The following is a 25,963-nucleotide window of genomic DNA, read 5'->3' on the forward strand; positions in this document are numbered from 1 at the left end:
TTTCATCGCACTGTCACCCTAACTCACAGTTGTGCTTCAAGCTGGTCAATTCCTGTTATGAACGTTGCAAACAAATTCCTTGAAAGACTAGCGAAATGTAAATGCGGCATTGTCAGCGCATTTTTTAATAACACGTGCCTTTTACATCATTTTTCATGAGGCAGCCAAGTCTTTCAAGTGTCAGAAGAGATATTTTAACGAGAATCAATCATATTTATGTCACGTTTCTTGCAAGGCTCATTGCTGCTGTCCATATAATTCAGACGCCTGAAGTGCAAACACAAGAGGGAAGTAATAAACAAGGGAAAAGCGTGGTGTGTCAAATTGAACAGCTGTGGCCTTCGTGCTCTACAGATGGCCCCCGACGATCACCCAACAACACGTTTGATTCCGTTATATCACCGGGGCACTCGGCTGGCCGAGCGGCACGACACGACGAGACAAGGACTGGCAAAAATGAACTCACTCGCCACTCTTTGCTTAAACTGAAATTGCTGCTCACAAATTGCTGCTCTCATGTGTCGATATAAAATGCTGCCCGGGCCTCATTTAGTGTAAGAAATGCAGCATGTGCGCAGAAGAAAAACACGCACTGGAGGGGCGTCGGCTCGCGTATATGCCTGCAGGGGTGTAGCCCGAAACACCACATTCCTGGTTGAACCCAGTACTGTTTGAACCAACTCCCAAAACATCTTTCCTGTGTAGGCGCTTCCTATTTCGACCCGTTCCCAAAATGCATTACCTGGTTCTTCTATGCAGCAATTTTCTGTAATTTTGCATACGGCCGATATTTCTGGCCGATTAAAGTTTGTGAATGCGTTCTTGAAGCTTTTTAGTGAAGGAAATGCTTTCGCATTTTACGTTCATCTGGCTTCTTAGCGGAATCAAAAATTTTGTTCTGTCATTCATGGCTTTGGTCAGAAAAGAAACAATCGCACTGAAACAAAATTATGCTCTCAAAAGACTTTCTTCCAGTACTGGTCTCCTAGCAACAACCACGGCGAACTAACCAGTCAGGGCCGGGAAGATTTCGCTGCTAAAGAATTTGTCAACGGAACATCCTGCATCAATGTGGGCTCAAACTCAGCCAGTTGCATGTTTTGTTTTTATAATCAAGAAGCAGGTACCTTAGTGAAAATGAAACTACTTAAAAGAGCCATTTGATGACACTGCGTGCAATACGTATGATGCATGTCTGTTCTGGCATTTCAAAGAAAATATCTCACGCCAGCAGCTGGTCACCAAAAATGTTTGAAGTATTAGATGGATGACTACCTGAATGTTATGCACTATATTTACTTTCCCACGTACGGCATGCCTACCTTAGGATTATCTGTAAAAAGTACACAGGAAAGCATAAAGCTGGGGGTGTTCTTAACGCCGGCCTGGATGAAAGATGTGTGCAAACCATTTCCTCCAAGAGATAATTGCATCTTTGAACTTCAAAGGAAAGTTTGACATCCACCTGAATGCAGCCGTACAGCTACGAAGGAAAGCTATACAGCCTCCTCAGAAACTTCGCAGTTGAAGAAAAATTCGTCCTGGTCCAGGATTCAAACCCTTGACCACTGCTTAACCAGAGCAGTCACTCTACCAGCTGAGCTAACCAGGAGGCTAGCAGTTTGTAGTGCGAGAGCGAATTGGTCAACAAGTCCAAGTGAAGGACAGGTGTTCTCATCTTTAAACTTCAATGGCCATCCTTTTACAGACATTTGCACATATAGTGACTGTTAGCCCCAAACTAAAATGGATCGTATATCCACCGGCTTGGCCTGTACTAGTTACCGCTTTCATAAAATACGCTTATCAGTTAGTTAGATTTGACGAATAAATTTCGCGAGATCTTTTACCACATAGAAATAAAACTGTAGCCCTTTACTACGCTAATAAATTATTGATTGTATTTGGTAAATGACCCACTTTCATTCTCGTCACAATAAGAACGCAAAAAACTGGCAGAGCGCCCATGGGAAGAGGTTCTATTTTGTAATGTCTGTATTTTCTTCTCTTTTCGGTGTTCCATATGCAGAGAAGCGCATGTGCATTCATATATAAAACAATTCAATACCTTGAAACACCTATGCAACCGTCAGGACTCGAACCCACACTGCTGCCAGAGTAGAAATACGAGCAACACGAGCAATAAAGATGACGAGTCATAGTGGAGCCAGATGCCGACGAAAAGGAAGACGAAAAAAGAGAACACAAATTTCCCGCATAGAGAGCGGACGAATGACGAGGTGACGCGATGGAGGCACGTGGAGAAATAACCAATGTGGTGGTGACCCGTGCGGCGGACACGGGCACAGCAAATGCAAGAGTGCCGCGACAGCTGGGCAAAGGCTATTTAATCCCGGGGCACAGGCCGAGAGAGAGGGAGAGATCAGAAGAACTCCACGGCAGGAAGGTCAGGTGGCACGAGTCCGAGGAACAAGCCGGGGGTACGAGGCCACGCCATTGACCAGAGCGACGTCAGCCTGGGCCGGAGTGGACCGACGTGGCATCGGCTCCTACTTCCGCGTCGTACCACCAACCTGTGCTTTGGTGGCCCCAGCGGTGATGGTCGGGTGCCTGCGTGCAGCGAGCACGCACCGTCAACTAACGCCTTGGCGGTCCCCACGCGGCGACGTTCCCGGAGCTTCCCGGTGCTACCTGCTACCACGGCGACGGCCCCAAGGCCAGGGGCTGCTTCCTGCTACGAGGGCTACCACGAGTAGTAGCTGAAAAGCGGTCCACCGTGTGACTACCACGCCCTACTACGAAGGTACCACCACCACGGGCACCGCCGCAGCAGACAAGTACGACTACCAGTGTGTCACGGCCACGCTACTGGTACGACACGTCAGCGCCGGAGGCAGCGGTAGGCCTGTCCGCTAGGGACTTGGTATTATATGACCATTGTTGCTAGGATTGTTAACATGGACGTTGTATAGACTGGAACTACGATGGTTTGCTTTATTAGGGACTCCATGTAGTAAGTTTTGGTTTGGTTTGTTGGCTTTTCTGGGTTTTTGTTAGGGATTAGTATTTAGGAATTTCTTTGGTTGAGTTGTTTGTTTGCTTTGTTGTTTATTTTGCTTAGGGGTTTTAGTTGTGCATAATAAATGTGTGCTGTGGTAAACGTGCCAGCGACTCTCCCGTGTCCATTTTTCTGAGCTGGTCGAAACGTGCCACAAAACATGACAGTTTCGTTAACTGATGCCTATGTATCGTAAAACGAACTACTGCAATAAGCTTATGTAGATTAATGCTGCGCGTCTGTACTTTGGTTCCTTCAGCCGTAACTTTTTTTACTGTGGAATACGTCTGATGTAACTTCAACTTAATTATCAGGTTACTTCGGACGTAAGTGTATTTTTTATTTCGGGTTACGTCGGACGTAGCTCAAAACATTGGATAAAACCACAGTCGGAGGTTTCGTCAGACGTAGCTCAAAACATTGGGTTAAACTGCAGTCGGACGCAACTTTAATTTCAAAAGTCACGCCTTGGTGAACGTGGAGGTCGAAATGGGAATCAAATGGGAAAGGGCAAAACGGGAAGGTCGTTCTGAGCCGGAGTGAAGCTGGATGGAACAAGTGGAAGATTGAAATGGTAATGGGTTCAAATGGGAACCTTTCGCGTGCAGAGGGGATACTGCAGTGCACTACGACGACCTTTCGATAGCCTATTCTAAAACTGACGTGCCAACACTAGCACAGCTGAGGCGAAAACCAGTGTGACCGGGCTACCAGCAATGAAACATGCACATTAACTGCTAAAAAAAGCGTGACATACTGCCCTGCAGAGCCAATGACTGCATGTACCTTGGAGCAACAGGGGCTGTGTTCGGTTTCTCTGGGTGGTCTTGCTCCAGGCCAGTGAGCCCTTAGTTCCCACGATGCTTTGGAGGCGTGAAGGAAGGGCGAAAGATCCAGGCCCAATTGCTGGCCCTTCTTAATGAGCAATTATTCAGCCAACACTTTACACTTTTAAATCACTTTTTGCAGGAGGATGTTCCTTGTGCACATAAAATAGGAAACTCTGGAAACCAGTTAGGGCCCCTCTCAGGAGAGGTCGGTCATACTCGCTATTGAAGGTGGTAGGTGATTCCATTTATTAACTGTTTTTGGAATGTAGGCGCAAAAATAAATCAGCATTGCAGTACAGGACATTTGATTTATGATGTTATTTATGCATAGTAAGTCCTCTCTTTAACCGTCTGTGCGGTGGGAGAAGGCATGGCATCTGGTCGGATGAAGTGTCTGCATGGTGTTTTCTGCGAAAAAGTAAAACTCGCACATGGGCTACTGCCAGCCCACTTAGTTAGTTGTGCGAACCCGCCGTGGTGGCTCAGTGGCTAAGATGTGCTGCTGTGCCCAAGGATGTGGGGTCGATTCCGGCTATGTTGGCTATTTTTCTGATCAAGGCAAAAAGAAGGAACATCCATGTGTCAATATTTTTGCACATGCTAAAGATCCCCAGATGGCCAGAATTAACCCAGAGCGCGCCACTACAGCACGCTTCATAGCCCAGGCACATCTTAGGCACGTTACACCACACAATCATTTGTGCGATTGTTCTAGTTTTTGATGGCTATTTTTTTCCTGCAGAAGATGCTGACAGAAAGCATGCCACTTGCAACAACGTTGGTGCCTGAGAACTTCGTCATGACAGTGTCTACGGATGCATCCCACAGCCGGGGTGTATACTGCCGAGGAACACAAGTGGGCGTTACCACTAGTGCCACGGGTACCTATTATATTTCGTATATTTTACTCTATTCTGTTCTGTTTTCTTGCCTATATTCCTATGGTCTGTATGTATTAACAAATTTCAATTTTTTGTCAGGTACGCAGTGTGCTCTCGTATTCCGGAACAGCACGAGCTCCCAAACACAAGCGGAATTTCCAGGTTGGAATTCCTGTTTTTTCTTTTGTTTAAATATTCCTATTAGAGCATTCAACACAAGAAACAAATCTTTGTGATTACATATATTGGGAATAATTTTTACCGTGCATTAACGTTTGCAGAAAGTGATATTGTGTACTGACAAGAATTTTTTTCATTTGTGCTATAGTAAGTGACACTGAGGTTAGTTGGAAGTGTAGTTTTATTACTGTACCAGACTCAAATGTGGGATGGGATGCAAAGGGTTTCGTGAAAATTTCTTTGGTCAGTTTGATAAGTTTTTAATGACTCAAATATAAAATGCGAAGGCTAACTTCTGAATTTCTTTGGTTGATTTCATGAATTTTGACAACAAATTTGGATCAGCTTAAAGGATGTGTTACGGAAAGTGGGCATTGAAAGTGCTGCTTGCGTCGCGTCTTCCTCCCCACTTATTTGCTGCAACGGCTATGACAACACATCCAGAAGGCTAAATTTAGTAGATTGCAAGCATGTTTAACTTGTAAAACGTGTGTGTTAAGGTGGCGGTCCCACACCCGCCATGTTGGAATTAGTTCAGAGTTTGCCACCAGACTACGCCACCCACCCGTGGCGGACGAAAATACCGGCACAGGCTTTCCGGGCGCGATGTTCCCCGTACCGGCGTCCCCTCCCCTCCGCCTGCGATTTGCGAGGGGAGACGCTCCTTTTGTCCGAACCTGAACCATGACCAACCGATTCTGTTCGCCGCTGTGCACGGTTGCTGGATTGGCCCTGCCTTCTTTCTCGCCGCGAGTTGCTCGGCGCTCGGCTTCCGAAATCGGGCTGAAGAGCTTTTGCTCTGTACACGCGCGTAGCACAAATAAAACAAAATAATCAACTAAACGTTTCACTGTTGTTGGGGTGAAACGTTGGACGAATGAGCAATACGTATGTCGCCAAGATTGCCAGCGCACATTACTAAAAGAGCAGAAAGAAAGCTCGGTGTAAAGGAATGAAGAAAGAGATACTGTGAAAATTATCGGCGTCTCTTGATATATTTCAGGTGGTTTTTCTCAATGAACCGCCGCTAAATCGTCGGCATGGGCCGTGCATATTTCCTTCTATCCTCGTCTTTCCCGCTGTGCAATAATGTCCTCTGTGTTGATGTCATGGCAACTTTAGCCGGAATCAGAACACCTTTGGACCCTAGTATGGGTTGCAAGCTAAGTCTGGCACAAAAGTTTTTTTTATCGTATACATACATAATACTGCAAATATAATAGACTGCGCCATATGCGCAAGTATCAGATGGCCTGTCTTCTATTCTTGCCTTCCGGCACCAAACGTAATTCATCATGCATGTTCAAGATAGAGGTCAAAAGATGCCGAAAGCATTTTGTCCGGTCAAAGGATGCGACAGGTGCGCTGTTGAATTTATCCTGGTGCTACTGTTCGAAATTTTTTTTCCGACATCACATGTCTTTGTGGCATCCCACGTGATCGCCTCGAAAATATAACCAACATCTCACTGCGGCAGTCAACATTTCGTAGAACCTTTCAGCCCACATGCTTTGCACTGCAATCACGGCTTTACACCGGATGAAACTGAGCATAGCACGCCGAGTCAGAGGAAATATTTATTTAGCTTCCAACATAAATATTGCAGCTGGTGGTATGAGAGGGGGAGGGGGGGGGGGGGCGAAGTGCGAAGACCATATCAGCTTCAGCATATACGTCGCTCAGCGGCTTCAGCTCCCACAGGCAAGCGCAGGAGATCGCAGGAAATTGCTTTTCAACCCACCCTTGCTTCCCGGTGGGAGTTGGCCGTGGCCGAACTCCGCTGTAAAAAAGGAAAAAAAGAATGGGTGACATATGTGCACGCTATGAGCAAAAACAAATGATCTATAAGAAGAGCCAAGCTAACCTGCAATGGGGCAGTGATGCTAGTGCAATAGCAAAACGCGCGTTATAAAATATCACGGGAATGTTTCGTCAATACAATGGGGTGTTCTCGGGACTAATTTTGATTATTTATAACTACGCTTGAAATAATCATGCCGGATGCGGCCAGCAAAACGAAATGGTGAAATGGCGGTCAGGACACTTAGTTCAGCTATAAAAATATGTTTTCTACGTACTAAGGAAGTTTATGCATACCTGAAGGGGAAAAAGGATATAGAAGTGAAATTGAAAAAAAATCACTAGGTAAAGGATAAAATAAACAGACAAATTTCGAGTCTACGTGCTTTTGCAACGGAAATTGAGTCCTAAATGTATGGTCGGTGTGAAATTACGTATGAACAGATTGCGAAATAATCGAGTTCTTTTGAAAGCAGTGCAGCTGATACTTATCCGTTTTTCTTTTTTTTGCTGAGAAGAGGAGGAGGGTGTGTTCAGGCGCCGATCACGTCCCTCAGCACCATTGTCACACGACCCATCGCCTCTTCGTTCCAGTGCACCATGTCCAGCCGCCGGTCCGACCCCATCCGCCTGTAAATGTGTCAGTGTTGATTACACTACAACCAATGTAGCCGGGACAGCTTACCGCTCGTACAGGCAATAGCGGACACGACGTCTGCCCAGCACAAAGAGGCGATGGATTTCAACAGCAACAACTCCGTCTGCGTGAAAGTAGCGCAACGAACAGGTTATTCTCTGCCGCAAACTGTCGTAAAGAGAGACATAGTACCCATAGTCAGCCCGAGGATCCACGCGTTCACGGCATTCAGAATTCGCCAGTGGGAGCTGGACCGCGCAGCGCGGGCCACCGGCGGCAGCGTCATGACGACAACACCACATCCGCGTCCGAGTAACAGCGCCAATACGACCTCCAAATCCGCAATCAATTGGTACGCGTCGTCCATGGTTCTGGCCTGTGAAAAAAAGAATGAAAATGGCAGTGTTGATGCAGAAATTCTGAGCATACCCTTAGCTCAGAGGCAGAATTGCATCTGTTGTGCATACCAGGCGCAGGTCGTTGGTGCCGATCATCAGGACGACCCTGGGCTCCATGTGGCGGAGGTTTCTCAGGCAACTAATCAGCCTCCGCGCACGGCAACCCGGTACAAGCGTTGGGCTCTCTGGGTGCGAAAGAAAATTCAGGCGGTCAGCAACACGCAAAGCTTACACACTTATTAGAGATTTTTAGCATAGCGGCTCCCGTACGCTACGCTAGGTTTAGCGGGTAGCGGGACCCTACTGCGCATGCGCGCGCGGAGAGGGCAAAGAGATCCCCCTTCACCCGAACAAATTCGTCGCAGTCTCAGCAAGGCATGGGCTCCCGCTCCGCGGAAGGAATGCGCACATTCGTTCCGCACCTCGCCCCGCGCGCGCATGCGCAGTCGGGACCCGCTAAACTTAGTGTAGCGTACGGGAGCCGCTATGCTAAACTCTCTATTAGCAGCTCAGCTTTGTAGCCGAGTGATAGAGCTGCCACCAGTCTCACCTATTGCGCGACGAGGCAAGCCTGAAGTTTGCACCGCCAGCCTCGTCAGCATGCTGTCGCCGACTAGCTGGTGCCCCCACAGCGCCGCAGGGGAGTTGGTGAACATCTGCGAGCAAACATCACAGACTGTGTAAGTTCGGCCGAACAACGAGAATGCGCTCCTGCCCCAACCCCATTCAGTAAAAGCGACCGATGCCATTAGATTTTGCACCGTGAACTCGGTTGTCTTTGTTTGAAAAGCCACGCGTACTTGCCATCAACAAAAAAGGAGTAAGACGAAACTGTCAGCGCTGTGCCGTCGTCCCCTTTTCTTTTGTCCTTGTGTTCCTTGTGCTGGTTTTCATGATGAATATGAAGAAACTGTGTTTCGCCGTAAGTCTGCACTGCATTACTGGAATGTGTTCAACTACAACCTACATAGGTACTGACTGCTCTGTTACACCCCAAGAGCCTCAAGATAACGCGTGGAAGGCCTCATTTGCAAATATGCTACAAAATCTGTCCGGCATTTGTACACATTTTAGCTAGAAATGAGAAAATATTGCTGATAAGCTTGCTTACCGTTGCCGCACGATCTCCGTCAGTCCGCTGAGAAGACAGCAATAACCCCTGGTATAGGTGACCAGCTATCGACAGCGTAAACCACGTGATTGTTCCCTCTCTCTGCCGCAGTTGAGGATGGTGCGCTGTCATGCTAGGGGAGAGGGGTTTAGTGACGATCCGGAGAGTGAAAACACATTCCATGGTGAGGACGGGTCGGGAATATACAAAACACGTGATTCGCCATCAAAGGCCACCGTTCCCTCCTGTCTCCTATCTTCCCCCTCCCCCTTCCGTTCTCCCATAAGCAGTACTTGGAAGAGATGACTAAAGCAAACGTTGGGCTAGCTGGGTACACATGACACCTTGGGAAACCGCGCGAAAACGTGGACGGAGAGAAGGCAAACAGACACGTCTGTCTTCGCCTTCTCTTCGTCCACGTTTTCGCGCGGTTTCCTAAGGTGTCATGGGAGAGATATTTTTTCACTTTCGCTTTTGCTGGATTCATTGGTGCGGGACCCATTTTTAGCAAACCGCACTCTACAGATGTACGGGTAAAACTAGCAAGCGCTATGGGACGAGCGATTACCGGCAGCTGACATTTTTTCCAAGAGCCAGAAGACACATAGACTGAGCGGATAAAGATAAATAGAAAGCGACGGCTGCCAGCGTTGACATTCCACCGAAGTTGCCTTTCTCACACTAAAAAAAAATTAATAAAAATAGAAAAATCGCCGTGTTTTTTTTTTTCTTCTTTCATGTTTTTTTTCTTCTTTCATAGAGAAATCGGCGTTCGCGTATTTTTACCTGCTCTGAGACTGAATTGAAGGATCGAACGGCTTGTGTAACCATGACAAAATACAGCTTGTTTTGATCAAGAAAAAGAACACAAAGAATAATAAATTTCAATTTGGCTTAACGCTTTGCTTAGAACAATTGCACATTTGCATATTTTTGAGGAAGCAATGTTTTCTCCATCAGCATTACCCCATTTTCATGTTCTAGTCCACTTGTATGTCATCTCAAATAGGCGCATCTTGAGATGTGGCAGCTATTATAACCGCAACGGGGTCCGGACAGTTTTATCGAACCCCGTTTTATCGAACGCCTTTTTATCGATGGACGATTTATCGAAGCCGTTTTATCGAAAATGTTTTTCTCAACCACCTGCAACCAAATTTATTTGGTTGCGGATGGTTTGAAGTTTGCAGTAATCATGAATGGTGAACCAACCCGCCAATCCAGGCAAATCGATACCTTATCTCAAAATTCGCCCAGGCAAACCTTCTCATTTGTAACAAGGCTTTCTCTTTCTCGCTGTTTACACAGATGATGAACAAATAGAATAATATGAAAGAAAGCTAGCACTCTTTCCTCTGGCAAAAGCAAGCGGAGTGTGGAGATAGATGGCCGTGGACGCGGAGCGTGTACCTTTTACGCGGGACCCGGACACTTCCGTGTACGGACTATTCGGTGCCATTTATATTTTTGTGATGGGTATAAATTTGTCTCCACAAATCCTTTGATTCTGTTCTTCGCGTTTCCGTTGATTTCGTTCTCGTTCATGGCGTTTTTTGTTCTGTTCACAGTAAGTCACTATACGGCAGGTTGCTTCGTTTTTACCTCTGTTCATCACTTTGCACCTCAGCATGTCACGGGTTTTCGGTCCACACGCTTCCATGTTATAGATTTATTATGATTATTATTTTTGTGAGGCCACCTGTCTTTTCTTTTTTTACCAGTGAAATTCTATTCACGGTGCTGTCGCTGCCCTACACCTGTGTCAGGCTGAACTTCCAAAGGCAGCTGGCTATCCCTCTTGTTCTTGTGTTCCTCTCCCTTGCTTCTGGTTCCACTTATCCTAACCTTTCAACAGGATGTTGGTGCTGGAGGAGTGAACTAACTTGCTTCCAGAAACTTGCTTCCGCCGGGTGAAACGAATTGGCCAAGATTGAGGGTCGGACTCTTGGCGACACGCGACGATGTTTTCTTGTTTTATTTTTATTTGGCGGGGGGAAGGTAAATATACGCTGCTGTTAGGTTGTATGGGGGTTGTTTTCCACGGCGGTTTTCCACTTGCTCATTCATCAGCAACACCCTCGACGTATGCACGGCGGCAATGTTGGCTTCTCTGTCGACGCCAGAACATGCTGCTCAGAATTATTATACATATAAAAAAAAAGATCGAAACACGCGACACCATCAACTAAAGCCTTTCTGCGTTTGTTTGGCCTGCTTGCACTATGTAGTTTCTCTCTTGGTCGGAAGGCAGAATACTAACCCATTAGCGGGAACACCGAACAGATTTTTTTTTTTTTTTCATTTTCAAATGCGATTATAACTACTTATAAGCTCCCGTTTCGAGTCAGTGCTCACCCTTGTTGCGTTCTTCCTTAGCTCGTGCGTGGTAGCTCATACCAGAAGCTGCGTACAGCATTGTGGAGGCTACATCGTTGTGAACAGTCCGCCTAATGCACCGTGAAGGGGGCTTAGGGCCAGGTGGAACCGCCAGGCCCCTGCGGCTTTCCTTCACGGTGAGTTAGGCGCACGCAGCTTCTTGTATGAACTCTAGGCAGGACACCGCGAGTCAACACGGTAAACAGTGTTTTTTTTTACTTCAAGAAAAAAAGAATTCTCGCTGCACATAAATTGGAGAAAAGCTGAACCTGCCGAACCTACAAGCACCCCCCACCCTCCCTTCCACAATACTGTAGCGAATTCACCTCCGCAACCCACGACACCCCCCTCCCTATCTGAGGAAGTCCCTCTGAATGGGAGCCTGGTCGCGGCTCTTTGTAGTTGTTTGCTGATGGCGTTTTGAAAGTGTTTGAGAGGAGAAGGATGACTTTATTTGAAAAAGGAGGCCAAGCGGCCCTGTTGTGGGATCTGGGAATATGGGCAGGGGAAGATGGTTCGAATAAAGCGTTGTTATGGCACTTCGATTGTTCACTTCAGCCCAATATGTCTGTGGTACCATAGCTATGAGAATAGCTATGGCATATAGCGAATTGTTTGGGCCGCTCGGCGTTCTTCCTTCCACTTTCTACAGGGTTGCCTTTTATTCAAAAAGAAAAAAAAAACACTGTATAGGAAGACTGCTACGTCGTAGCTTCACTCTCCAGGTAGAAATCAAAGCCTAAATTTAGGAAAGTATTGTTGTATTTTATGTTGATACCGTTGTTCAGAGTTTATTTTACCGAGCATATATACACTCGCGGAGAAGCTAATTTCCAATTTCCATTTTGTTTTGAATGAATCGTTTCATTGAACAAGACAACTGATAGTATCTCCTAAACAGCTTGTTGACATTGCCACATCGATGTGGGTGGGGGGGCTTTTCTATTTTAGATGCGAAGCATCTCTTGCTCGGGTCTATGCCCCGCGGCGTCGGCGTCCGCACTCTACTATAAAAAAAATACTTAGGCCATGCCCGGTTTCGAACCCACGACTCTCTGGCCGCAACGGGAGGTACGCGGTGCTCTACGGCGCTCTGCGGCCGTGGCGGCTCAGTGGACGGGGCCGGGCTTTCCCGTTTCACCTTGTAGTGAGTAAGATCTAATTAGTCGTGGTGCAAGGGACGCGTGTGGGACTGGACGGGCATACCCTAGCATAGGTTCAAATCGTGCACCTAACCTTAGTTTTCGTAACATTTATTTTCTTTGCGCAAACGTTTTTACCACCACCAGTGGCGTAGCCAGGGGGGGGGGGAGGTTTGGGGGGTTCAAACCCCCAGAAATTTTTATTGCTGGATGTTTTCTTGTCTTTCAAATGTGTTAAAATGTAATGTTGAATGTTGTCCTGTAAAAACTACCAATTATATATATATATATATATATATATATATACACACACGCATTAGGGTTGGGACGCAAACCCCCCCCCCCCCCCCCCCCGAAATAAATTTCTGGCTACGCCACTGACCACCACCATCGGCTATTTATGGTGCCATCACCCAGTCACCAAATTTTCCAGAGATTGCATTCGATCTGACAGGAATGAGCTAATCAGTAATTATATTGCATGTGCTCGGCTGAATGAAAATTTTCCGTCCAGCAACGGGGTCATTACAGCGCCAAGATCATTGCATAATTTTGCTCTGCCAACAAAGTTAGATGCCACCTTTCCCAGCAAACTGAGGTCACACGTTTTGAGGTCACACGTGAGGTCGAACTGCAACAGTACAGGCACTGACACAGCTGTTTATTGGAGACAAAACTTCCAACGCCGCTGCCTCCATACAAACTTTGCTGCGCTTGGAATGTGAATAAAAAAAAGAAAGCTGGCATACTCGGATGCAGGAGGCAGAGATTCACCAAAGCTGCTGCGAAGGAACTTTTATTGACCCTTGAAATACTCTCGGCTATGTAATGTTACAATAAGTTCATCAGAAGAAAGATGTGCTTGCCAATCAACGCGCAATGGTACACAAATTTCTTCACTTGCTTGAAATGAACAAGGTTACTGAACATGCAAACTACATGAAGGTTTTGCACGAAATAGGAACCAGTTTCGTTGACAATGGCTTTCGACTGGTAAATGTTCCTCTCGCGGTTGCATGTTGTTTCCTGGCATACCGAACTCAGCTGCTTTTCCTGAAAACTTTGCAAAACAAAAATTAACAAGCAAGGGTAACAACAAAGGCCTTTATTTGCACTAAGCAAAAGTCATGAGCCCTACAGAGGCACACAAACTGGCAAAAGACCTTTGTATCTTACAGCAAGCTGAAAAGACAAAAATATAACATAATGGTTATCAAATACAGGGATGGGACAACAGGGTGAGAAAGACTGAAATGAAGTATATAATAGTTTCTAAAGCGTAATTGGCTCTCTGGCTGTGTTCATTGAAATGGCCTTCCGTGCATGGCAACACAAATTGTGGCTGCTGGATGGAGCGGCTGCTGCGTAGTTGAAGGGGTTCAGTACGCTTCGCCGGCCCTTTCTCTGGTTTAGGTTAAGCAGTCAGTTGGATTCTCAATAAGTCAGTTTATCTGTTGCGTACTAACGTGTGCAAGATTACGGGAAGTGGCACGGCTCAAAGCAAGGAGTCTATCGAAAACAATGCGGTGCCAGACTTGGCAGTGGCTTGTGCTTGAGTGTGAAGTGCAGTGCGTGCATCTTAGTGAAGTAATCCTTTGGACTCTCTAATGTTATAAAACGTTCGGTTGGTGCTGTTGTCGACAGCAAGCTCGCGAGCCTCTGGAATCGAGCGATCGACATTTCAGAAGTAGGTTGCTGTGTACGCTGCGTCCCCGTGAAGTGTTCAGGCATCTGCGCCTGATAGTAGAACTGGTTGCACAAGTAGTAATAATTGATGTATGTGAAGTGATATTGACAAAAGTGAAGTGGCTAAACATAGCAACGTCACTCAAATTACGAATGGGGTGACCGTGTGCTTCGGGGATTGAAATGGTGCAACGGCCGCCACCTCACTTTGGGCAACTTTGCCCTGGCTCCACATTTGATCGTACAAGGTATTCAGAGATTGCAAAAATAATTTCAGCATTGAAATGGTGAAAAAAAAACACCATTGTAGCGTTTCCCACTTTTAAAATTTTTACGCTATTTTACATTGTATTGCATACAGCCTCAATAATGTTTACAAAGTTTGCAAGATGGTAGTGCAGATCATTCCTTGTGATACTCTCAAACACTTTCTCTAGACGTTATCTCAGTGTTCTGAACACTCCAAACTAATTAAAAATGGGTCTACCCCCGCAACGTCGCTACAAATTTTATTTTCAGAGCCCTGTGACGACATAATAAATGTCGCCACTTCTCCGAAACAAAGGTTCTTCTGCTCCAAAATTGAAATATTGCTGTTCCAAAGTGCTCCCAAATCTGTTTGGGCTGTCTCAACCCTAAAATAGCAAAGTCGTGTTTTTGAGCACATAAAAATTATAAGCTGCTCTCGACAAAAGAAACAAGGAAAGTTTAAAAACAAAGGCAAACATATCCTGAAGGGCGACGTCATTGTATACAGAACACCTTATGCCAGTTACTCAAAAAGAAGTGTATACCACCGTTGGTCCGAGCTGCTACCTCTCACCGAGTCTGGTGAACAGCGGGCCATGCCTGCTGACAATGCTGAGGTTCCACATTTCCGGGTCCAGCTTCCACTGCAAAACGTAATCTAGAAATACACATAACGGCAAGGCTGCTCTGCAATAGACAACCAGGAAAGCGACATAATGGGTTGAAGGAAGTTGAAAGCGATAACGAATACTTGTTGCAGGTTAAACCGGTTACTTTGCTGTTCGGGGCATTGCCTCGACGGGAACTGTTCAAGGTATGTATTTTCACTGCAGTAACTGTGTGGTTCCCACCTATTGAAGATATTACTTGGTGTCAGAGAAGGCAGGTAATGCTTGCAGGTGAGGGCACCGTCTTGAGTCTAGTTGGTCTGACTACTGGTCGTTTAGTGCGTTCTTGCTTCAGGAGCATACGCGTCAATAGTAGCGGTTACACAGTTCTGACTGGATGAACCAGCTACTGCCTGCCAGTGAGGGCACCGTCTTGGCTCTAGTTGGTCTGACTACTGGTCGTTTAGTGCGTTCTTGCTTCAGGAGCATACACGTCAATAGTAGCGGTTACACAGTTCTGACTGGATGAACCAGCTACTGCCTGCCAGTGAGGGCACCGTCTTGGCTCTAGTTGGTCTGACTACTGGTCGTTTAGTGCGTTCTTGCTTCAGGAGCATACGCGTCAATAGTAGCGGTTACACAGTTCTGACTGGATGAACCAGCTACTGCCTGCCAGTGAGGGCACCGTCTTGGCTCTAGTTGGTCTGACTACTGGTCGTTTAGTGCGTTCTTGCTTCAGGAGCATACACGTCAATAGTAGCGGTTACACAGTTCTGACTGGATGAACCAGCTACTGCCTGCCAGTGAGGGCACCGTCTTGGCTCTAGTTGGTCTGACTACTTGTCGTTTAGTGCGTTCTTGCTTCAGGAGCATACACGTCAATAGTAGCGGTTACACAGTTCAGACTGGATGAACCAGCTACTGCCTGCCAGTGAGGGCACCGTCTTGGCTCTAGTTGGTCTGACTACTGGTCGTTTAGTGCGTTCTTGCTTCAGGAGCATACACGTCAATAGTAGCGGTTACACAGTTCTGACTGGATGAACCAGCTACTGCCTGCCAGTGAGGGCACCGTCTTGGCTCTAGTTGGTCTGACTACTTGTCGTTTAGTGCGTTCTTGCTTCAGGAGCATACACGTCAATAGTAGCGGTTACACAGTTCTGACTGGATGAACCAGCTACTGCCTGCCAGTGAGGGCACCGTCTTGGCTCTAGTTGGTCTGACTACTTGTCGTTTAGTGCGTTCTTGCTTCAGGAGCATACACGTCAATAGTAGCGGTTACACAGTTCAGACTGGATGAACCAGCTACTGCCTGGCAGTGAGGGCACCGTCTTGGCTCTAGTTGGTCTGACTACTGGTCGTTTAGTGCGTTCTTGCTTCAGGAGCATACACGTCAATAGTAGCGGTTACACAGTTCTGACTGGATGAACCAGCTACTGCCTGCCAGTGAGGGCACCGTCTTGGCTCTAGTTGGTCTGACTACTGGTCGTTTAGTGCGTTCTTGCTTCAGGAGCATACGCGTCAATAGTAGCGGTTACACAGTTCTGACTGGATGAACCAGCTACTGCATGAATGAGCACTGTGCGTCCTCAATACCTTCTGAAAGCCGCGCATACTTACCTTTTTTCGGCTTTGCTGCCTTTGCATGGTTCACCCTGGCCTCAATGGCAAGCCTGTTCCAGTATGGGCGTCGCACGTCCATGGAGCGAGCAAGGCGGGAGTCTACAATTTCTGGAAGAATACAGTCTGTGTAGAATCGCAGCAGGAATGGCTCCATTTTTGTTGCCCAGAAAATGTCATCCCGAAGTACCTCTTGCACATGTATTCCCTTGGTTGTGTACACCACGAAGTCGCAGATATTCCTTCTGGTGACATGAAGCTGTCCCTGGACTTGGTAAAAATACTTGTGCGATCGTTGGAGCACAGGATCACCATCTTTCTCCTTTTTGTCTGCAAACTTTCGTGCTGCTTCCATAGGTTCATCTCCCTTTGAAGTTAATGGGCATTTGACCTCTACAATTCGGTCCTTGCCAACTACACCATCTGGTGATGCCGCCAGGAATCCATGCTCAAGATCAACGAACAGCCCACATGGCTGAACATCTCTTTTCGTTTCTGCTGCGTATAGCTGGATTGCAACACTCTCATGCTGCTTCCCGTGCTCTGTGGCAGCATTTGTGAAGCTCCTTGGATGAAGGAGGGTCTTGACCAATGCGTCACATGGTGTGGAGTCTTTCCTTACGCATACCGCATGGAAATTCGAAGCTGTTAGGCGCAGCCTTCTGTGCTCGAACCAATTTGGATTGTCGGCCTGCCCACGAGTTTGGGCCTCGATTTGTTCACAGGCTTCCTCATCTACACGGAGCTCATTCAGTTGCCTTTAAACATTTTCAGCAAACTCTTCAGGCGGTATGTCTGGCTTCATACAATTTGCCCCATAGTGAGGTGATGAAGTACTAGCAGCACTAATCTTCTGCTGATGCTGGCTGTCAAAAAGGCGCCTTTTTCGTGGCAATCTTTGGTTTCTGTCAGCCACTTTTTTGCTTGCATACTTCTTGTAGACAGCACCAGGGCTATTGGAAGTTATAGCTTTGCTGGTTTTTGCGTGCCACTGAGGTCCCAGCTGGAAGCTTAGCCCAGCAACTTGGCAGCGATGCTCGTAAGAGCCTTTCTGGCACCGGTTGATCTGTTTTCCACCAGAAAACTTTGCAACAAGAGACATGAGGGCTTCAGCAAGGTTGCTTGTGTCATCTGTTATGAGACGGGCCGCTTTTTCAGAAATACTGTTGGCTGCCGTCATTATCTTTGTTCTGAGCATGGCAGGGAGCTTCTCGAATAAGTTTTCACCTTTTGTGCCATCACAAAAGTAACTCTTGCAGCCGTCATGGCAGCCAAACACATGTTTGGGACCATTTCTCAAGTCAGCGGCCAATTCTCGAGCAAGCTGCCTTTCATTACTTGGATGCTCTCGCAATACTTCGGCGTAGTGACTGACAGCCTTGCGTGCACCGTTCTTGATGCGCTTTATTCTCGGGCCCGACAGCATGGGCCGGCCGCCTTTGCTTTCCTTAGCGATGGCATAGAGGCGGGAAGTGTAGCACTTGACCACATGGTTCGCACACTCGTGCTTCTGAACAAAACGACCGTAGTCAACCTTTGACTGAATCTGGTGGTATACAGACGAATCCCCATCGCCTATAAAGGTGCGATACTCAACTTCGTGCATCTCCTTGCTTCGCTGGAATCCCTCAACAAGGACATCTGCCTCCATGGCTCCTGAGCTTTGATCCCAGTTCTTGTAGCAGGTGTGCTTTTTTGCCTCAACATTTTTCCTCGCGTAGAACGCACAAGTGCTGCACAGCTTGTTTCTCACACCCAAGTAGAGGAGCTTTTTTGTGCGCTTACCTATGATGACGGCCACACCAGAATTTGCAGAATACCTGTGGCCGTGGCTCCTGTGGGACCAGCCACCATCAACCACCACTGTAATCTTTGGGGTGCAGCCATCCTCGCAGAAATCGCCAGCTGCTTCCGCCAGCCTCTTTTCCTCTTTTCCAGCTTCTAACATTTGTCCCAGGAGCACAGCTTTCCATTGCTGAAAAATCAAACGTAGTGGAAAATGTGACTGTTCGCTACAGGTTAAAACGTATTTTGTCAGTTTTATACATGTGCTACACGGCCATTTAAAAGTCCTAACGCAACGTCTATCGAAATTTCCCATTGCTACGCTATAGTGCACCTGCAATCCAGTCGAGCCATTTGTCATTTGAATGTGTCCGTGTAGCACGGACCTTGTGAGTGACAATATAAATTCTATTTTGCCTAGAGCATGGAAGAGAATCCTGGCCTTGCATTTGAGGCAATAAGGCAATTTGAAATTGAGTTTTTCCTGTTTGCATGCACAGCCCATTGCAAATAAGGCTCCATAGCAGTGCGGAAAATTGAATGAGTTAGTAAGAATGAAGTCTCAAGCCATAGCATAAAAACAGCAATTATGGCTTGCTATCTCCTGTTGTTTCATGGCAACATGCCGTAAACCACGAGAGCAGGCTATCGAAAGCTGAAAAAATAAATTATTTGGTCAGTTATAACATGAAGGAACCCCATAAGAATGGGAATGGCACATAAGCAACACATTCCTAAATGGTTCTATTCAAAGTCACTGCAAACTGCCACACAAAGTGGAAACACCATGCAACAGAAGCTACCCTGCAGCCTACCTAGTCAGTGGGCACATTTGTCACCTAGTTCAGGAACGCGTGCAAATATAAGGTGCATTACGAAATTGAGATCAGAAAGTTGTCTTACATTTGTGCAAATACGGTATATAAAATGGAATTATCTGCATAAAAATGTTGCGACAATATTACTCTAGAGCTACTTGCTTCAGCCGCAGAAAATTGAACCAGTCAACTAAATGGTTCAAGCTTCCCTCAGAAAGGATCCCCATTGTACATTCTCCCTACAGCAAAAAATCATTACTAGAAATTAAAGTGTGGCCTGTCTTATTTATCATGATTTTATGCAGCACATTCATAATTGCGGTCTCGTTCACAGACCAACAGTAACTTGGCGATGCTCAGGTGTCATTATATCAAGGGTCTGTTTGATTTGGCAGAAGTGGGCCATGGTAGTGATTTTCATTTCTTTTATATGCGTTTCTGCTTCAGTTTGAAGAACTGACAAGAGCTGAGGTCTTCGCAAGTTTTCGACACATTGTAAATCACCCACTGGTTCTAACTGAACGTAAGCGAACGTAACAAGAATTGGCCCAACAAATATTTGGAATCATTAGGTAGACAAAAACACTGGACAGAGAGGGCAGAAACAAAACCTGGAAACATGCCAAAGCACTTGCCTTTCCAAGTGCCTCCTCTCGACGCAGGAACGTTTTTTTGCACATGACAGGAATTTCCATGACAGACAGTGCCTCCTCCAAATGTGAATGCCCAGACCCGATACTCGTGAACGCCCAGACAGTAGCATCGTTTACTCCAAGAGCTGCCTTCTCTGCGAGAGGGGTGGGCTCTGCAACAGGGTCGGTAGTGACTTTTGTAACCTCATGGCAACCGCTACACTGGAATTTAAACTCCGACCAAAGGCCAATCCTTCGTTCCTCTTCAAACTCAAAGTGTCCTCCACCAGGAAAAGGGCACCGGTGTTCGCCAAGCTCTTGAGCAGCCTTCATGAAGTGGCCCACAGACACAACTCTTCTTCCACACACGCCTCCATTCTGTGCTGTCGGGACACTGACGTCCCTCTCAAAGGAAAGCTCTGGCAAAAGCTCCTGAATTCCAAGGCCGTCCCAGTAGTCAGCCATAGCTTCATGACCGCAGACTGAGGTGATCTGCAATCAGCCGTGATGGTTGCAGTGTTGGTGTTCATCAGAGGCACTGCTTTGTGCATATTTTCAGCACGTTTTCTGTAAAACACAATGTCTCTTTACTACATGTGCACCAGCAAAATGTATAGCAAGAAAAAACAAAATGTCAGGAAACATATAAATGTGCAAATACGCGCTAGTGATGTGTGCATAGTTCCTAAAAAGTGGGAGTCATAAACCATGTGACACTCCTGCACTTTCTAACTATTCATGGGGTGCTTGCCTCTGGAGATGAGCAATTACAAAGGACATAGTGTGAAAACACCTATAACTGCTCTTGTATACTGATAGCGTCTGCCTCAGGATGGTAGAAGCATATGCAGCTATTGACTCTTCCAGCCAGCTACAGAATGACACCAAGGCAATTGAACAAATTACATAACGAGAACTAGCAGGAGTTCGTACTGCCCACAGTTGGTTTGAGCGCATTTTTTAGTGGGTAAATATGCGGCAAGCTGTAATAATTCTACCACCTACATGTTGGTGTATGGGTTTTTTTTTTTGCTCATGTATCCCAACATAACCCACAAAGAAGGGCCTCAAATTGACATAAAACCCCAGACGCAACCCCATAATTGGGCAGAAAACCTGTATCGCCTAGTTCCCAGATAAAGAAAGGAGGAGCTTATGGATAAGGTGAACAAAAGAGCACTACAAAAAAGGCATTGTCTAGCGTTCCGTCCAGACGGAACGATAAGGAATGCTAATGTTGCGGAACGGCAGCTGTCACTAAAGTTCTGTTCAGGAGGAACGCAACTCTCCGTGAGAGCAATCTGTTGATTTTTATCCAACCGAACACACCGCTTCCTCACACCGCCAGGGTCGTTGTTAATTAGTAATCACTATTTAGTAATTATAAATGGTCGGACTACCTCTAGCTAAGTACGGAAGGAACTCCAAGCTGCTACCCCAAGCCTGCTTGGCAACATGAACAGAAAACAGTCTTTCTTGATATTTATGCAAAGGCAAAACCGCTTGTTTTAAAGTTGATTCATCAAAGGCAAAACCGCTTGAAAGTTAAAGTTGATTCATCAAAAGTAAACGGTTACAAAAAAATTTACAGACTAGCTTTGTGCAGCCATAGTCACTTATAATAATTACAGATTATCGGACGTAACCCTAGCGTTGGCTGCGTCGGCCTTGGCTTCAGTGAGCCGTAGCGGTTCAGCCGGTTGGGTAAAACCAAAATCGACTGCTCTAGCCAACTGAGTTGTAAGGCGGGCGTGAAGTATAGTTATTACAAAAGTTCTAAATGCGTCCAAAAAAAAAAAAACAGAGCTCGGCAAGATTTCAACACCCAACTACAACGTCCGTAAGCAGAGGCATAAGTACGACTATTTCACAACGCGTAGCTTTTACGGGTACGGCAGGAGCGAGTACGGCTATTTCACGACGCCTAGATGTTACGGCTACGGCAGCGACGACGGAGAGTTTTCAGGGCACGCCGGGGCGCGCGCCGGCGAGCGAGCCAGGTTAGTTCACGACGGGTAGGGGGGGGATTTCACGACGCCAGCGAGACGCCAACCATATATGGCTACCTTCTGCATTTTTACGGCCAGGCATTGGTGGCCGGGCCACATGCAATGGGAAGGGGCCGCGAATAAAAGTGCAAGCGGTGGCAGCAAGCGGTGGCTAGGCTCCGAATAACAAACCACCTAGAGCTTTTAGCATTGAAAGGTAAAACTAGCAGCCCCACGCCGGTCAAAATCGTGGTAAGAACTAAGCGCGCTGTTTCACATCCCCAACACATGCGAACCCTCATGCGGACCCTCATATTCCGCCAGAACACAACAAAGGCTGAACAGAAATAACACTCGCAGCGCGTTAGCGCGAGATTGCGTGCAACGAACACAAAAAGAAAATCCTTACTTGCATGAGGAAGCTGCGGCCGCTCTCGCTTGCGCTCGGCGACTTTGTGATGCATTTTTACGCCTTATCAAACGTTTGGGCGTTTTACGGGTGTTACCCATCGCAGATCACAAAATGTCGCACCGTTGTACTCCACCGGACAACGGCGGTGCAGAATGCCCAAAGATACCGAGCAAATTTGCTACCACGGAAGTTCGCACAGACCGCACGGCGTGGCGACAAAAACTGAACGAGTATCGGCAGTATCGGGTATCGGGTATCGGCACCACGACAAAGAAGAGGCGAAAAGTCTGGGGAGCCTGAATGTACCGCCTTGAGGCTCCCTCGAATAGTGCGTTTGGCCGCGCCATCGGTAGCAGAAAGCTGAAACGTAACAAAGTAGCTTTACAGTTTCGACACTGATGGCGCCACATAAAACTGCAACGTTGTTATTGCTGTAAAATTGTCGCTACAGGAATTAAAAAGGGTTAATTGTACATTTACTTGGTAATGTTATAAAGATATGACATCGACGTATATTCCATGTAACGCACTTTTTGGAGTTCCGTGTGTGTACGTAAATAGGCGCGTTTGAGCGCTTCGGCCGGCGTGATGAAAATCAGCCAATTTCAGTAACAGTTAATACGTGTTCTATTTATCACAGTGCAAACATTGAACGTAACTAAGTAAAGGAGGTCTTCAAGTTTGATGTGTGAAAATATTGAAACTTCGTCTTCAGCAGCAACGCAGAAAAGTTACCCCAGAAAACCCATGTGTACGTGTAAACTGCCTTATGTAGACCAAAATAACTTTAAAGCCGCTGAACGAAATTCAGCGAAATTTCGGCAGTATACAAATACATATGCTGGCAACGCGCACACGAAAACACATTGCTCTGCATTAATCCATGTAAAAGTTTAGCGCGAGTGAAGTTGCGCTATTTTAGCTATTTTCAAACGGCCGTATAACAAAATCTATTCGCTGAAACGGAACTTCCAAACGTAACTCACTGCATAGACATCTATTCTATGCACATACCAAACTACATGTAATTACGTCGCATAGTTTTCTCAAATTCTTACACCGCCCGAAGCAAAAAAAGCAAAAATACAATTTTTCTCTCTTGCAAATTGTCTTCTCCTTCTAAAGCCAAATTAGCTGGAATAGACCGGTAAGCGAGTTCGGAATCTAGAAGACTTCTGCTTTCTAATGATACATTAGCCATGAATGTGGTGCCAACTGGGGCGCAACAGCGCCTACGCAAACATCGTCCAAAACCGGCAGCGCGGGCCGATCGAGTGGGACCGCCACCTTAAAAACTGTTCTAAAAATAACTTGGGTGAAAATGGTTTGAAGGTTTACTGAGGTAGCATAAAAACAGGTTAAGTAATTAGGTGGTGGGTATCCATACTGCTGCCTTAAATATGCAAACTTTAAATGTCAGTTTTTCTTCTCTTGTCGGTAAATATAAAATCTTGTATTGGACTTCGCAATCCTGCTGGGTGGCACAATTTGTGCTTTTGGGGTGTCATCCCATCCTGGTAATGTCACTGTTCGGTGCCTATATAATGCTCATTGTTTAGTTGCTCGTACTTTTTTTTTCAGTTCTGGACGTAAATGATGCCGCAGCTTGTGCCTCAGGAAAATTTTCTGCTTCGCAAGACGTCGCAAATATTGCAGCGAAACGTGGTTTGGTGTGCTCCTACCGCACACATTCTGGCAACACAAGGTGCGTAAAGTGCCAATGCTTGCAAGAATGTTTTTTGTAGGACGTAAACACTACTCAAAGCTTGGCTGATTATTTTGATCATTAGAAGAGATATGTTGCTACTAATCTAGTTGAGCATGCTCCTGTACAGATCAAGATGAAAGCATTACCGCTAGTCCATGGGAGACCTAGAGGATCTAACGTGCAAACCCACATTCAGTACGAATGTGACAATACCACTGGCAAATCCTAAACACCAAAATTCGAAAGGGTTTCATCCACTAATACTGCTACAGTCTACGCCCGTTACAACAGACCCTCTGAATCCAGAAAAAAAACGTCCGCTGTAGCCGAAGTATGCAGTATCCGACTGGGGGGGGGTGTGGTATGAGCCTTAAAGTGGGTACTTTGACCGATATTGCATATGCATAGTGCATAAACATTGTTCTTTTTACACGCCTGCAGCACCTCTGCACAGTGTTCGCGCGAGGGCAAAGAATTGCGTAAACACCGTTTCCAAAGCTTAGCTGCGGCATTTGGAAAAGGCCGAGCGCATGCGGTCAAGCGTGTGAAGACACATGATAAGCTTAGCAAATAAACCAAGAATATAACTAGGCGCAATTATTAACCAGCTATAAAACATCAGTCGTAGCCATCAGCATTAGCTAGGCTCTTTTTAAGTCCCCTCATGACGAGGCAGGTTTTCCCGAAACCGTTCGTCAAACAAATCGGATCGCTGCCCGACGTTCCCTCAAGGCAGCTTCCACATTTTTAGCGATTTTAGTCTGCTCATTGAAACAGCTGTAATGAAATAATCTGATGACGGTCAGCTGTAAAATCGAAAGTTAGACCAGTTGGACTGCGCATGGTTACCGGCAGATTGCACACAATGGATGGGGAAGAACCCCCCCTACTTGAGGCATTTCTTACCTTTTTCACCGAACGGAATGGGAATGATGCATGCGTGGGAATAATAAAAGCCGAACTTTACTGAACCCGAGTTTTTATTACATAAACTGACCAGGGCAGACTTGCCTCCGAGTGCACCACTTCGAGTATTCGATAGGCCTGTTTTCAATCTCACCGGAGTTGCGTTTATAGGCAGTGGCCTTGTTCTTGACGGTGGAGCGGGCTATCTGCTTAGACAGGCCTGTACTTATGGCGATGTCAGCCTGTTTTTCCCCATGTTTAACAGCGTTAATTACGCTTAATTTATCCGACACTGGAAATCAGCTGCCCTTCCGCTCATGCCACTGGTCGCACAAAAAAAGCCACTGGCTTGGCTTGGCTGTGCCAACTACCCGGCTGCCAGCAATGTTGCCAGACATAAGTTTTCTTGCAAAAATAAACAAAGAAAAAGCACATCGGGTGCCGGCATCGCGGAAGTCCGCTATAAGCATTAGGTCGAAACAATTTTCGCCTAAAATTTAGTCTGTTGTAGCCGATAGTCTGCTCTATCCGGGTCCGTTATGAGCGGAGTGGACTCCATTTAAAATGCATGGAGACCAGACAAACCAACAGAAATGGTCTGTTGTAACCGAAAGTCCGTTGTTGCCGGATCTGCTGTAACGAGCGTAGACTGTATTGAGGTAGACATGCTTAGAGACAAAATGAGGCCTTCAACATTTCAGGGAACAAGTTACATTTTTTAACTTTTTCCTTTTAAATTATGTAGCACTGGGTGAAATCTGTATGCTGATGCAAAAAAGTCTTGGCAAGGCATGTGATTAATAAAATGCAGTGCTTGTTAGCTTGGAAACCAGTCAGCAGAAATATTTTTTGTTTTTTATCTCTTGCTGTTGCGTGCAGCATATTAACATTTACACCAAAGTTGACAGCATGTTTCCATATAAACTTTGTTATGGCTAGTTCGACTTCGGTGAATGCATAAATTCGACCTTGTGTCTCGCAGCAGAGTTGCTGGTGCCCTTTGCAGCATCAATGGCTTTTGAGAGCGGCTGATTGCTTTCACATCCATGAACATGTGGCTAGTGTGGACGTGGATGTGTCTGTGGGGCTCACTCCTGGTATCTGGGTAGTGACTCAACTCATACCACACCACTGGCAACGCAAACATGATGGGGGTTGAAACCTGATGAGGGTTGTAACT

The 25,963-nt window shown here is 46.3% G+C and overlaps 2 protein-coding genes and 1 pseudogene across 3 annotated transcripts in view; 1 reads left to right on the top strand and 2 right to left on the bottom strand.

Moving 5' to 3' along the window:
- LOC144158689 (uncharacterized) overlaps nt 1-25,963 on the top strand; it is a 70,457-nt gene that overhangs the window by 4,222 nt on the left and 40,272 nt on the right. For both annotated transcript variants that reach the window (XM_077689732.1, XM_077689731.1), the window contains exons 2-4: nt 4,592-4,730; nt 4,830-4,892; nt 23,751-23,874. In XM_077689732.1, coding sequence (XP_077545858.1) covers nt 4,595-4,730; nt 4,830-4,892; nt 23,751-23,874 — 323 coding nt within the window. In that variant the 5' untranslated portion in view covers nt 4,592-4,594. The remainder of the gene's footprint in view (nt 1-4,591; nt 4,731-4,829; nt 4,893-23,750; nt 23,875-25,963) is intronic.
- On the bottom strand, nt 6,547-9,964 carry LOC144158696 (uncharacterized). Its single transcript, XM_077689752.1, has 6 exons — nt 8,857-9,964; nt 8,296-8,401; nt 7,815-7,930; nt 7,540-7,723; nt 7,396-7,471; nt 6,547-7,340 (listed from the first exon to the last, which is right to left on the bottom strand). Exons 1-6 carry the CDS (start codon nt 9,037-9,039, stop codon nt 7,244-7,246), a joined length of 762 nt encoding a protein of 253 aa, XP_077545878.1. The 5' UTR covers nt 9,040-9,964; the 3' UTR covers nt 6,547-7,243.
- Nucleotides 14,873-20,238, bottom strand: LOC144158048 (uncharacterized; annotated as a pseudogene).

Source organism: Haemaphysalis longicornis, unplaced genomic scaffold (assembly GCF_048455015.1).
Source record: "Haemaphysalis longicornis isolate Haplotype H1 unplaced genomic scaffold, Haemaphysalis longicornis Haplotype H1 scaffold_10, whole genome shotgun sequence".
Taxonomy (NCBI): Eukaryota; Metazoa; Arthropoda; class Arachnida; order Ixodida; family Ixodidae; genus Haemaphysalis; species Haemaphysalis longicornis.

What these genes read in the sequence shown, in the direction of transcription:
- LOC144158696 (XM_077689752.1), bottom strand. Translation starts at nt 9,039, where the DNA reads ATGGAATGTGTTTTCACTCTCCGGATCGTCACTAAACCCCTCTCCCCT. An exon ending in CTTGCCTCGTCGCGCAATAG is followed by an intron (nt 7,931 to 8,295) that starts GTGAGACTGGTG and finishes TTTCGCACCCAG; the next exon opens with AGAGCCCAACGCTTGTACCG. An exon ending in GATCCTCGGGCTGACTATGG is followed by an intron (nt 7,472 to 7,539) that starts GTACTATGTCTC and finishes ACTTTCACGCAG; the next exon opens with ACGGAGTTGTTGCTGTTGAA.